The sequence below is a fragment of the Ostrea edulis genome, chromosome 10, assembly GCF_947568905.1.
Source record: "Ostrea edulis chromosome 10, xbOstEdul1.1, whole genome shotgun sequence".
NCBI classification, from domain to species: Eukaryota; Metazoa; Mollusca; class Bivalvia; order Ostreida; family Ostreidae; genus Ostrea; species Ostrea edulis.
Genome location: NC_079173.1, coordinates 36,120,220 through 36,134,527, shown reverse-complemented (window position 1 = coordinate 36,134,527; position 14,308 = coordinate 36,120,220). Strand labels below are relative to the sequence as shown.

Sequence of the window (14,308 nt, the reverse complement as noted above, 5' to 3'; positions counted from 1 at the left end):
AGGTCAACTCCTAGGTCAAGGTCACAGGGTCAAAAATGTTGCTACTCACAGAAAGGTCTTTTCACAAGGAATACTCAAGTGAAATATCAAAGTTCTAGTACTTACTGTTCAGATACTGAAGAGTTCTTAGCACTTGGAGTGATCTGCCCCAAATTCACAATGTTTTGTTTTTTTTAAATGCCTAAATGGTACTCAAGATATATACTATCAACAAGAGATTGGTAATGACTGAAATCTTAGCTTGTTAGAGTGGGATTGAATCCGACTGGAAATCTTTATGAAATAGCCAAAACATTTCCTGTTGTGAACATCTAAGCTAAATTCTACAGTAAACAGCATGTGTTCTTAATCAAAACTTAAACACCCCTGAGAATGCCTATACTGATGAAAGACACAATATAATATATGTAACATTAACATATGACTAATTTGGACTTGACCTACTAGAGTCAAAACCCTTGGGTTACAAAATTAGCAATTTTGGTACACCCTTTTCTGCTTTTCCTAATTATACATTTGGTTTTTATACCCTATCAGCATATTTGAATATGTCTTTCAAATAATAAAGACAATAATCACAATAATGATTTTGACCCCACCCTGTTACCCCTACCCCTGGGATCATAAAATTTACAATTTTGGTAGAGGCCTTCCTGCTCTACATCACTATTCAGTAGTGGGGTGAAATCCACATCGTAGATAGTGACATCGATTAAATGTTTCGACAGTCACATTGTAATATGAGAGAAGTACCTCAATGAAGGAGGCTAAAGACTCCCAAATGACAAAATTGTTGAATTTTGACATAAAGCAAAACAATATCATAGAATTTAGATCAATTATAGATTCGTTTGATAATTAGAAAATTAAGCTGCACACTTATAGACCAAATTTTAATACATTGTCAATCTTTATTTCTTCCTATCAACGTTACAATATACAGATGTATGATGTATACAAGTGACGAGAAATCGACTAAATAAAACTTATATAAAATCAACTATATAAAACTTGTATAAAATCGACTATATAAAACTTATATAAAATCAACTATATAAAACTTATATAAAATCGACTATATAAAACTTATATAAAATCGACTATATAAAACTTATATAAAATCAAACTAATTATAATACTCATAACAAATGTTAATTTTTGTACTGTCATTGGATAAATTGCACCTAAAATGAACCAAATCGAGAAAAAAAACTGAATCATGTTGTTCTGAATTGAAACCAAAACGAATCGAGCTAACCCCGAATCGTCTCAGCTCTTTATGAAATATGCCGACATAAAGCGTTGCAGTTCATACCCTAATGTATTTTCAAAAATGAATTTTTAAAAAAAAAAATCAATAACACAAACCTTTAGTTTGTTGATCATAGATTCCTCTGCGTCCATTGAAGCTGACTGACCATATATCAACCTTTTGGCCAACATACGGGAATAAAACTGCAAAATAAATTATCGCAGTATTTAATACATAAATTTCACATACTCAGATTGCTGATGCTTTTTTATGTGAATAATACCTATATCCAAGAATTTGAGATATCGAGGTTAAAATACTTAAAGAGTAAGTGGTTGGGACTCCCAAATGACTACGACATATATATGGTATTTGAGATATCGGTGTTCGAGTAACCGAAGTTTAACTGTATATTGCTTGTCCTAAGATTAAAATTTCATAGTTCTAAATATCATCTACATGTCTAAATGTTAATGAAGGAATAGGAACTCTTGTTAGGTAGTACTCTACATCGTCATAATGGCTGACTTCCTTTAAAAACATGGATGAAAAAATCGATATCAGCAATATTTGACTTTTCCTTTTCCATTTAAATACCTAGGCGAGTAGCTCAGTAGGTTAGAATAGCGACTGCTGAACTGTAGATCGCAGGTTCGAGTCCAGCAGGGGTTTTAGTTTTTCTTCAGATTACCTTCTACTAAAACTGTATTTTTGACAAAATAAAGTAAATTTGAAAATTTTCAACTTCAAAATATTGTTGTACATGTCCTCCACTTTTCATCTACATCAAATTTCTCTGGTGTAGCATACTTTCTTAACATACAATGCAGTGTGAAGTATTTATCTTTACACATTCAATGACAATTTTGCAAGCCACACTTGGTTAGTGAAAATACTGCCATGGAACATATCGTGTGTTAATTCTATATAAATCTTCTTATTTCTAATAAGAGCCGTGAATATGTGTGAATAAGAGAGTCATAAAAACAGCTCACTGTGGTAGCAACAGGAGATTCTTATAACATAAGGTGACTGTCTGTACTATACAACCTAGTTCATTAATATATAGTCTCTGCTCTTTCACCTATTATACAGGTTTCCATTATTTATATACCTCAGTACCCCTTGCTTGTCATATGAGGCGACTAAATGGGATGGTCCTTTGGATGAGACCGCAAAAACCGAGGCCCCGTGTCACAGGAGGTGTGGCACGATAAAGATCCCTCTTGCTCAAAGGCTGTAAGCACCAAGCATAGGCCTAAATTCTGCAGCCCTTCACTGGCAATGGTGACGTCTCCATGTGAGTGAGATATTCTTGAGCGGGACGTTAAACAATATACAACCAACCAACACATTTCATATCCTATAATACAAACAACCCACACAATCATTCTTAAATATAAACCTACCCGTTGGAAAACATCCTTATCATCAAGATATTTGAAGACCGTGATGCAGTTAGTCAGCTTATCATCCATTTCCGACTCAGAAACTCCTTTAGAACTCTTCTTTAATAAATTATCACAGTATTTTGAAAGCTGAAAGAACAATTCATATGTAAGTACCAATACACTGAAATTACCGTGATCAACAATGTATTCTACATTCCTGCTGCTTAAGAAAATGTACATCGTCTTTCATAATAACTGTTTACATTTCAATCTATGCCTGGAGACATTTTGTGCCAGGGAACTGTTTTTGTGTGTGCAACATACAGTGGGGCTTCTGTAATTCAGGTCCATTAATCCAGACACTTTAACTTCTGGATGATTTTTTAAGGGAATCCAGAAATTCACATTCCAGATCTGAAGGTCAGGTTTTACTACAAATTGAAAATTGTACAATTAACCCAGATGGTTATTTTTTTTTAAAGTCAATTTTAGCAAGGAGTAAATTGTAAAGAAAACATAAGCCATGCTGTCTGATAACTAATACACCTGCCTCCATTCAACACCTCCTTAATTAGGTGGTGCCTCCATTTAACACCTCCTTAATTAGGTGGTGCCTCCAATTAACACCTCCTTAATTAGGTGGTGCCTCCATTCAACAACTCCTTAATTAGGTGGTGTCTCCATCCAACACCTCCTTAATTAGGTGGTGCCTCCATTCAACAACTCCTTAATTAGGTGGTGCCTCCATTCAACACCTCCTTAATTAGGTGGTGCCTCCATTCAACACCTCCTTAATTAGGTGGTTACCTTACCTATGTGATAGCGTATTGGTTACACAGCACATTCAGATTCAGACATTGTACTGCCTATTTTTGCACACTGTACTCACAGTGCTTGTAGCTGTACTCACAGTGCTTGTAGCTGTACTCACAGTGCTTGTAGTGTTAAATTGTTAACAAGTTTGCAGCACAGTACTTAATCATCTCGATCTACAGTGCCGTATGAATGTAATTTATTGAGATGATACGAATATCGTGATTACTCCATCGTGAGTAAATATCAGTTTGTTCAATCAAAAGAGCACTGTATAAATGGGAATTATTGTAGAACAGTTGCAAAAATATTGATTCTACTTTTATACTATAGACAGACATCAAATATAGTTAGTATCCTACCCCCAGGGACCATTATTTTAACAAACTTGAATCTGCACTGTCAGGAAGCTTTTATGAAAATTTGTACTTTCCTGGCCCAGTGGTTCTTGAGAAAATGATTTTTAAAGTTTCCCTACATATTTGCATGTAAAAGTTTGATCCCCTATTGTGGCCCCATCCTACCCCCGGGGACCATGATTTTAACAAACTTGAATCTGCACTATGTCAGGAAGCTTTCATATAAATCTCAGCTCTTCTGGTCCAGTGGTTCTTGAGATTTTTAATGATCCCACCCTATTTTTAACATTTTTGTGATTATCTCTCCTTTGAAGGAGACATGACCCATCATTTGAACAAATTTGAAAGCCCTTCACCCAAGGATGCTCTTTGTCAATTTGTTAGAAATTGGACCAGTAGTTCTGGAGAAGAAGTCGAAAATGTAAAAAGTTTACCGACGGACAGACAGACGATGGACAACAGGTGATCAGAAAACCTGTGCACTTGATTCATTTGAAGCCTTACCATTTCTGGGGATTTACAAACATGTTTAGCACTCTGCTTAAAGTTTATCGCAGCAGCACAAGCCTACAACACAAAAAAGAAAAAAAAAATCAAATTAATTCATCAATTTAAACAAAAAAACGAAGAGCAGGAACAATCATTATAACACTCATGTCTGACTAGAAGATATTGTCAGTAGAAGGAGAAGATATAGTCAGTGGAGGGAGAAGATATTGTCAGTGGAGGGAGAAGATATTGTCAGTGGAGGGAGAACATATAGTCAGTGGAAGGAGAAGATATTGTCAGTGGAGGGAGAAGATATTGTCAGTGAGAAGATATAGTCAGTGTATGGAGAAGATATTGTCAGGGAGAAGATATTGTCAGTGGAGGGAGAAGATATTGTCATTGTAGGGAGAAGATATTGTCAGTGTAGGGAGAAGATATTGTCAGTGGAGGGAGAAGATATTGTCAGTAGTGGGAGAAAATATTGTCAGTGGTGCGAGAAGATATTGTCAGTGGAAGGAAGACTCACCTTGTCAAGAGCTCCAACAAACTGCTGGTCTGAGTGGAACACACCCTGAATCATCTCCGTGTATTTCTGATGAACCTCCAACATGGACTCCACAAACTGCCCCGGTACCTAGAGTAGTTCAAGGTCAATCATGATTATGGCTAAATATAGTGTGTTCTAGATTACACTTTATGTTATGATGACTGACAAACAAGTTGTACAGCCTTTTTTCAATTCGGAAAAGTTCTACAACTTATATCACTAGCACTTTACAGCTCAAGTATTGGCAGGAAGGGTCATTGATGTGGGACGAAATGCCACACACCCCTCCCACATACAGCCAATGCTGATCCTGACGATTGAACTTCAGTTCACTGTCATCAGATGCGAGTGTGTTCACCACAGATAATGTGCTTGCAAATTAATGAAGATGTTCCTAGTTTTCATTGTATAACAGATAATGCTGTTGATTATTACAGTGTGTGGTCAGACACTCAGATTACAGTTTATCATATACTCATCAATGTTTTGATTTTTGATACTGTGGATTTCACAGAGTGTGATCCAGTTTTCCGGATCACCATATTGTGGTTTTCTGATTCCGTATCAGTATCCTCTGAAACTGATGACGTCACAATGCATAAATGCAACGTTTTTGTGGAAAATATTGACCGCGTCACAAACAAAACTACATACACAAAATATAATGTCACTGCATTTCTGGATTTTTGATAATTAGGATTACATTTAGAATCTAATAAATGCAGATTTAAAACGTATAAGAAGCTATATAATAATAAATTTATCATTACTACAGTAACTTGATCCAAAGGGTTGGATCACGCTTTGCGTCTCGTGTGATTTGAAGATCTGCGCCTGTCAACTCGATGTGATCCGACTCTTCGGATCAAGTTACTGTAGTAATAATATAATTGTGTCCATAAACTATACAATGACTAAAACATCATGGTGTGGAAGTCAATAATTAATTGCTGAGAAATTTCACATTACATCTATAAAATTCAATTGGGTGTTGCTTTTTTCGTTATCATATCTATATTTCTTATTGCATTCCAGCATTTTTTATAAATCATGGTTCAGAATCAAATAGCTTCTACATCCAATTTGACAGCTTATTCCCCATCAATATAAAAGCAGACTGAAATTTTGAGAATTACATGACACCTGTAATGACCATTATCTATTACAGTCATCTTACTGGTATATAAGTATATCTATTACATACATCTTACTGGTATATAAGTATATCTATTACAGACATCTTACTGGTATATAAGTATATCTATTACATACATCTTACTGGTATATAAGTATATCTATTACATACATCTTACTGGTATATAAGTATATCTATTACATACATCTTTATCTATTACAGACATCTTACTGGTATATAAGTATATCTATTACAGACATCTTACTGGTATATAAGTATATCTATTACGGTCATCTTACTGGTATATAAGTATATCTATTACATACATCTTTATCTATTACATACATGTACATCTTACTGGTATATAAGTATATCTATTACGGACATCTTACTGGTATATAAGTATATCTATTACGGTCATCTTACTGGTATATAAGTATATCTATTACATACATCTTTATCTATTACATACATGTACATCTTACTGGTATATAAGTATATCTATTACAGACATCTTACTGGTATATAAATATATCTATTACAGTCATCTTACTGGTATATAAGTATATCTATTACATACATCTTACTAGTATATAAGTATATCTATTACATACATCTTACTGGTATATAAGTATATCTATTACATACATCTTACTGGTATATAAGTATATCTATTACAGACATCTTACTGGTATATAAGTATATCTATTACATACATCTTACTGGTATATAAGTATATCTATTACAGACATCTTACTGGTATATAAGTATATCTATTACGGTCATCTTACTGGTATATAAGTATATCTATTACAGACATCTTACTGGTATATAAGTATATCTATTACGGTCATCTTACTGGTATATAAGTATATCTATTACATACATCTTACTGGTATATAAGTATATCTATTACAGACATCTTACTGGTACATGTATATATGTATATCTATTACGGTCATCTTACTGGTATATAAGTATATCTATTACAGACATCTTACTGGTATATATAAGTATATCTATTACATACATCTTACTAGTATATAAGTATATCTATTACAGACATCTTACTGGTATATAAGTATATCTATTACAGACATCTTACTGGTACAGTACCCGCAACGTTATTCTTGACATTCCTATCGTGCTCTATCGTGCGTGTATCCTATCGTATCGTGCGTGTATCCTATCGTATCGTGCGTGTATCCTATCCTATCGTGTATCAGGTTTTCCGTTTTCTATCGTGTTTTGCGTTTATCAGGTCTATCGTGCATCGTATTTTGCGTGTATCAGGTTTTCCGTTTATCGTGAAAATCGTTTATCGTGTAGCTTCGGAAACTATCGGGATCGTATATTAAATCTAAGGAAAAAGTAAGATACTTTCCGAAAGCTTTATTCGTTTTGTTAAAGAAGCTATTTTTAGGAATCGAGGAAAGACAGTATATTTGAAAGAGAACATAAAGCTGTCGATTTTAAGGCAGAAAAAGAGCTATATGTCTGTCCAGAGAGGGTGAAAATTTATCACAATTTCATTCTAAGTAGTCTGGAAAGTAGGTAGTGGTTTGCCGAGCAAACCGAGGACAGTAAAACTGAAAGCTCCTTCATCTGGAGTTCATAAACATTTCCTTGTCTAGAAACAATTATTTGTAATTAACACTAACAGAGAAATAGGAAGTTCCGATCTGAAAGGAAAAATCAGTAAATTACATTGTTTATTACATATATTTTAATAATGGTTCTTTTTCTTCCGATTTTGTTCACCTGTATTCAACTTATATACCAACTACTGAACTTGTGCGCGTTCTTATATATCTGATTTTGTGTATCACCGGTGTTTTGACAGTAAACATTCTCAGGAACATTGTATTTCACACATTTAGAAGATTAAGTTTTAAAAGAGTGCAAGGGTAATTGCATCTCCCACAGTTCTGCTCAATATTGGGCATGATTCAGCTAGCTGTCATCGTTGTTTGGTTTTTTTTTATTTGTACATGTACACATATACCAATAGTCGTACGTGTAGATACTGGAAATTATGCTGGTTTTGATGATTATTGAATTTTTTACATGCTAAACACAAACATTTTAAAGCGTTTCTAAATTGCGACTTTAAATATAAATATGTTCCAGTTATTTATGACTATCAATTATCACTCATAGTGTAGAAATATCTAACATATGAGCATATGGTGAAGTGCAGTGGATTGTATTTAAAGCGGTCATTAAGAAAATAATTGTAGTTGTTGAATGAGCGGTGAACTCAGAGCTTGATGCAAAATAACCCCCCTCCTCGCTACACATAAAATATTACTTGGTTTTATTTGATATCCAAGATAATAGACATTAGAATAAGAGAGCTATTGAAGCATGATATCACTACATTATATTACATTTTGTTAATTCCCTGTTTAATTGCTAAACGCTCGGCATCAAGTGTGAATGCCACGGGTCCTCGGAGATGACCTTAAAAACAGACGCCCCGTGTCACGGTAGGTGTGGCACGCTAAAAAACCCTCACTGCTCAATGGCCGTAATTGCCGAGCATAAGCCTAAATTTAAAAGCTTTTCACCGGCCATGGTTACGTCTCCATATGAGTGAAATATTCTCGAGTGAGACGTTAAGCAAGACAAAAATCAATCAATCCCAGTATGATTCATATACATGTATTAAACATTCAAGGTGACAATATACGTTTTAGAATCATTGGCTGAGAAAATTCATATAGATATCAAATAATGAATTCAATACCGTATATAGTTGTAAATTAGCTTCCGGATTTTAGCTGTAATGACTTAAAAAAAACATAAATAGAATTAAAAAAAATAAATAAACGTACAACCGTGGATAAATAAATTATATGCTTTAGGTATATATAGAGTATTGAAATCCTTCAATATTATTATCAACATAATGTAATTATTTTGTTCGTATCAAACTTTCGTTCTGTCTAAATTGTTTCTAAATTTACAACATTTCTATCAGGTTTTCCGTTTATCGTGAAGATCGTTTATCGTGTTTTGCGTTTATCAGGTCTATCGCGAAGATCGTTTATCAGGTTTTGCGTCTATCAGGTTTACCATGTATCCTATCGTATCGTGCGTGTATCCTATCGTATCGTGCATGTATCCTATCCTATCGTGCGTGTATCGTGTTCTATCGTTTATCATGTCAAGAATAACGTTGCGGGTACTGTATATAAGTATATCTATTACATACATCTTACTGGTATATAAGTATATCTATTACATACATCTTTATCTATTACATACATCTTACTGGTATATAAGTATATCTATTACAGACATCTTACTGGTATATAAGTATATCTATTACAGACATCTTACTGGTATATAAGTATATCTATTACGGACATCTTACTGGTATATAAGTATATCTATTACAGACATCTTACTGGTATATAAGTATATCTATTACAGTCATCTTACTGGTATATAAGTATATCTATTACATACATCTTACTGGTATATAAGTATATCTACTACAGACATCTTACTGGGCCCGGTTTTTCGAAAGCTGGTTAACTTTAACACAATGGTTAAGTTAAACGCAGTGTTAACTCCTAACCAAGTGATTAGCTAACACAATGGTTAAATTCTGTTTTTCGAAAGCAGTTTAACACATTGATTAGTTAACACTGTGTTAACCGAGTTAACCACTTGCTAATCATTTGATTACCCATCATGCACATGTACTTCCTATGTAAACAATAAGAATGCAGGAGTAAAAAGTCTTGTTTGTGGGAGATAGCTGATGAAATGTTCATGTATTGTTTTGTTTCAAAATACATGACAGTGACTGTGAGCCATGCACTTATACTTGTATAAATGCATTTGTTAGTCTATTCAATTTGAATAATCTTAGAGCTATTGGATATAATGATATATACTAGGCCTTTAGAAGCCTAGTTGAGAAGAACGGTGCTTATGTTGTAGAAAGCAGGCTCATTGCATAGTTTATCAAAGTGGGGGTTTATAGGGAGTCGAACAAGTTGACTTCACAATTGTCTGAAAATACTTGACAAGCCAAAACAAAATAATTTATACACCCCCCCCCCCCTCTTAAAATGAGTTGTTCTGTACGAGCCGAACCTAAAATCCTAAGTTGCGTGATGGGGGAGGGGGTCGGTTTCATCTTTTATCAGTAAAATATACAGGTTCAGTTCAAGCTTACATTTCAACTACCAATCACTGGTGCTATGATATGAAACAGCGGGGAAGGGGGGTGTCAGACTTTGCATGTAAAAGTAACAGTAAACGTATGTTGTCAGAAATAAGGGGGTGAGGTGCTACATGTTTTGGACTAGGAAATAAAACATATGGTTTTCTATATTGTTTGATTCATAATTGAACAAAATTTATGGGAGGGGTTTAACGACGATGCTAGCCTATAAAAAATTCTAAATTTCTAAGAATATCTAACTTTCTTTTTTTTTAAATACTCTTTAAAAGTCTTATTTTCCCCAAAACAGTTAAAGATATTCATGAAGAAAATGATAAATAAATTTACCTTATGATAGTCTGTTCACATACATATTTATAGCATTTTATATCAATGTTCTTTTTATGCATTTATTTATTTTAATATTCTTTTTATTTTAAACATAACACTTGATCCACCACTCCATTTCTACTAAGGGAGATTAATCTGGAATATCAACAATGAAAAACTCTTCTTCCTAAGTTTGTGTTAACAACTATTCTGTATTAGCCTGAATTGAATACTGTTCATATTAGATAGCCTTCAAAAAGAAAATACATGTATGTACGTTTCATGCATGCAAATCTTCATTTGAATCAGTTGTAAATGATACAAGGGATTTTCAAAAGGTTAAGGCCAGTGCAGACGATAGTGTTTTTAAAGTTGGTGTTTCAATGGAGATTATCATCATGAACTAAGGGCCTGCATACACTTTGACATTTGGAAGCCAAAATTAGGTAAAATCATATCTTAAGCATGGGTCCTGTTGCAGGATTTCATATAAGTGAATATAATACGAGTTTTATTGACACCCCCCCTTATTGAAAGTTTCTGTCAAAAGTATCTATAGATGCGTGCAAGATATTGCCACTGACAGAAAAGTGTAACACCATCATCCAACTGTACTAGTTTTTTTCCATTAGCTGTTCCCCTTAGGTAAATTTCATGAGATTTGACGAATATATCAATTTATGACAACATAAACAACACACCGTCATAGTTCAGCATCAATACACACCTCAGAATGTCTAAGTCTTTGAAATTTTCATGATTTTTGGTCTGAGGCGGACAGAAAATGAAGAAGGCGGCCATTTTTAACCACTGTGTTAAGACTTAACACAGGTACTGGAGGTGGATTAAAGTTAACACAACGTTAACACAGTGTTAACGCAAACTCGCATTTTGAAAAACAGTTAATCACATGGTTAACTTTAACACAGAAGTTAACACCGAGTTAACACTGTGTTAAAGTTAATCAGCTTTCGAAAAACCGGGCCCAGGTATATAAGTAAATCTATTACGGTCATCTTACTGGTATATAAGTATATCTATTACAGACATCTTACTGGTATATAAGTATATCTATTACAGTCATCTTACTGGTATATAAGTATATCTATTACAGACATCTTACTGGTATATAAATATATCTATTACAGTCATCTTACTGGTATATAAGTATATCTATTACATACATCTTACTAGTATATAAGTATATCTATTACATACATCTTACTGGTATATAAGTATATCTATTACATACATCTTACTGGTATATAAGTATATCTATTACATACATCTTACTGGTATATAAGTATATCTATTACAGACATCTTACTGGTATATAAGTATATCTATTACAGACATCTTACTGGTATATAAGTATATCTATTACATACATCTTACTGGTATATAAGTATATCTATTACAGACATCTTACTGGTATATAAGTATATCTATTACATACATCTTTATCTATTACATACATGTACATCTTACTGGTATATAAGTATATCTATTATGGTCATCTTACTGGTATATATAAGCATATCTACATGTATTACAGACATCTTACTGGTATATAAGTATATCTATTACATACATCTTACTGGTATATAAGTATATCTATTACATACATCTTACTGGTATATAAGTATATCTATTACGGTCATCTTACTGGTATATAAGTATATCTATTACGGTCATCTTACTGGTATATAAGTATATCTATTATGATCATCTTACTGGTATATAAGTATATCTATTACATACATCTTACTGGTATATAAGTATATCTATTACATACATCTTTATCTATTACAGACATCTTACTGGTATATAAGTATATCTATTACAGACATCTTATTGGTATATAAGTATATCTATTACAGACATCTTATTGGTATATAAGTATATCTTTGGATTAAACAACAGAGCATGGCATTTTTTACAACAGAATTCAACATTTGATGTCAAAATATGTGTGTATGTGTGTGCAGTTTCACTACAATAATTTGGATTGCACAACACCCCGAGTTTTACTGTACAATAATAATCAATGACACCATCTGGTACACAATTAAAACTACTGTTGTCTTCTAGTCCCTGCGTCAATAGACAAATACTTACATTTTCTCCTTTGAGATTTTTGACCGCCTCCAGACCAGTTTGTTTGATATGCCCCTCCACCTCTTGTATGAGAACTCCCAGGCCTCCGTGTATCGGCTTCAGGAGTTTGTACATGTTGGAGAGATCTGTATCATATTAAAGCTTCGTTAGGATATTGGTAACTAAAAGCAGATGGAAAACTCAAGTACAGAAGAACATGGCAAAGTCAGAAAAATAAGGCCAAAACCTCAAATCAAAATAAAATTCTAACTCATATCTTATGCATGCCGAATCTCAATATGTGCAAGTTTACGTTTTAAGATTCCACTTATACTTATATGTCTCTCTCATTTTACACTCATTTAAATCAATGCTAGTTAAAAGGTTCCCAAACACAACCAGCAGTTATTCTGCAGAATACACTGGTGTAAATCACAACGTGTAAAATTCAGAGAACAATCAGAAAATCTCCTTTTGCAGTAACAAAGAATTTCTCAAAATGACATCGAAATTTAATTCATAAGCATTGTAATCATTAAAAATAGAAATATAAAATTTGAAAATTTTCAGCTCAAATCGTGTCCATGCCCCTTAAAAGTATTACATATTCCAGACATCTAATGCTGTAGGAAATGAATATAGATATATGATGTCAAAACTGCACAACTGGGGTCATTCCAAACACTAAATAGCCAGTACAAGAGGCCCATGGGCCACATCACTCACCAGAGTCACCTTGGTCCATATCAGAAGATTTTCCATATCTATTTGCATGTAAAACCATAGTCCCTATTATGGCCCCAAACCTTCCCCTGGAGGCCATGGTTTTTGCAAACTTGAATCTACACTATGTCAGAAAGCTTTCATGTAAATGTGAACTTCTTTGGCCCAATGGTTTTCCTATTGTGGCCCCATCCTACCCCAGGGGGGCATGATTTTAACAAACCTGAATCTGCACTATATCAGAAAGCTTTCATATAAATCTCAGCTTTTCTGGCTTAGTGGTTCTGGGAAGAAGATTTTTCCTATATATTTGTATGTAAAACTTTAATCCCCTATTGTGGCCCCATCCGACCCCCGGGGGCCAGGATTTTAACAATTTAGAATCTGCATTATATAAGGAAGCTTTCATATAAATCTCAGCTTTTCTGGCTCAGTGGATCTTGAGAAGAAGATTTTTAAAGATTTTCCCTATATATTTGTATGTAAAACTTTGATCCCCTATTGTGGCCCCATCCGACCCCCGGGGGCCATGATTTTAACAATTTAGAATCTGCATTATATAAGGAAGATTTCATATAAATCTCAGCTTTTCTGGCTCAGTGGTTCTTGAGAAGAAGATTTTTTAATGACCCTACCCTATTTTTACCTTTTCTTGATTATCTCCCCTTGGAAGGTGGCCTGGCCCTTTATTTCAACAATTTAGAATTCCCTTTACCTAAGGATGTTTTGTGCCAACTTTGGTTGAAATTGGCCCAGTGGTTGTTGAGAAGAAGTTGAAAATGTGAAAAGTTTACAGACGGACGGACAGACGGACGGACGCCAGAATTTGGGTGATCAGAAAAGCTCACTTGAGCTTTCAGCTCAGGTGAGCTAATAAAATAGATTTGACATTTTAAAACAAGAGGTACTGTGAGCAATGCTCACTAAGAATACCCCCCGCTTACCCCAATCTCCCAAAGGGTGTTGGTAATAGGTATAAACTACCTCTTTTC

General features: G+C 33.9%; 1 protein-coding gene across 2 annotated transcripts in view; it reads right to left on the bottom strand.

The window, feature by feature from the left end:
- The window catches only part of LOC125665937 (cullin-2-like), a 49,160-nt gene that overhangs the window by 23,486 nt on the left and 11,366 nt on the right, over positions 1-14,308 (bottom strand). For both annotated transcript variants that reach the window (XM_048898964.2, XM_048898965.2), the window contains 5 exons: positions 12,615-12,739; positions 4,831-4,938; positions 4,320-4,382; positions 2,662-2,790; positions 1,369-1,455 (listed from right to left, as the gene is read on the bottom strand). In XM_048898964.2, the coding sequence (XP_048754921.1) occupies positions 1,369-1,455; positions 2,662-2,790; positions 4,320-4,382; positions 4,831-4,938; positions 12,615-12,739 (512 nt within the window). The remainder of the gene's footprint in view (positions 1-1,368; positions 1,456-2,661; positions 2,791-4,319; positions 4,383-4,830; positions 4,939-12,614; positions 12,740-14,308) is intronic.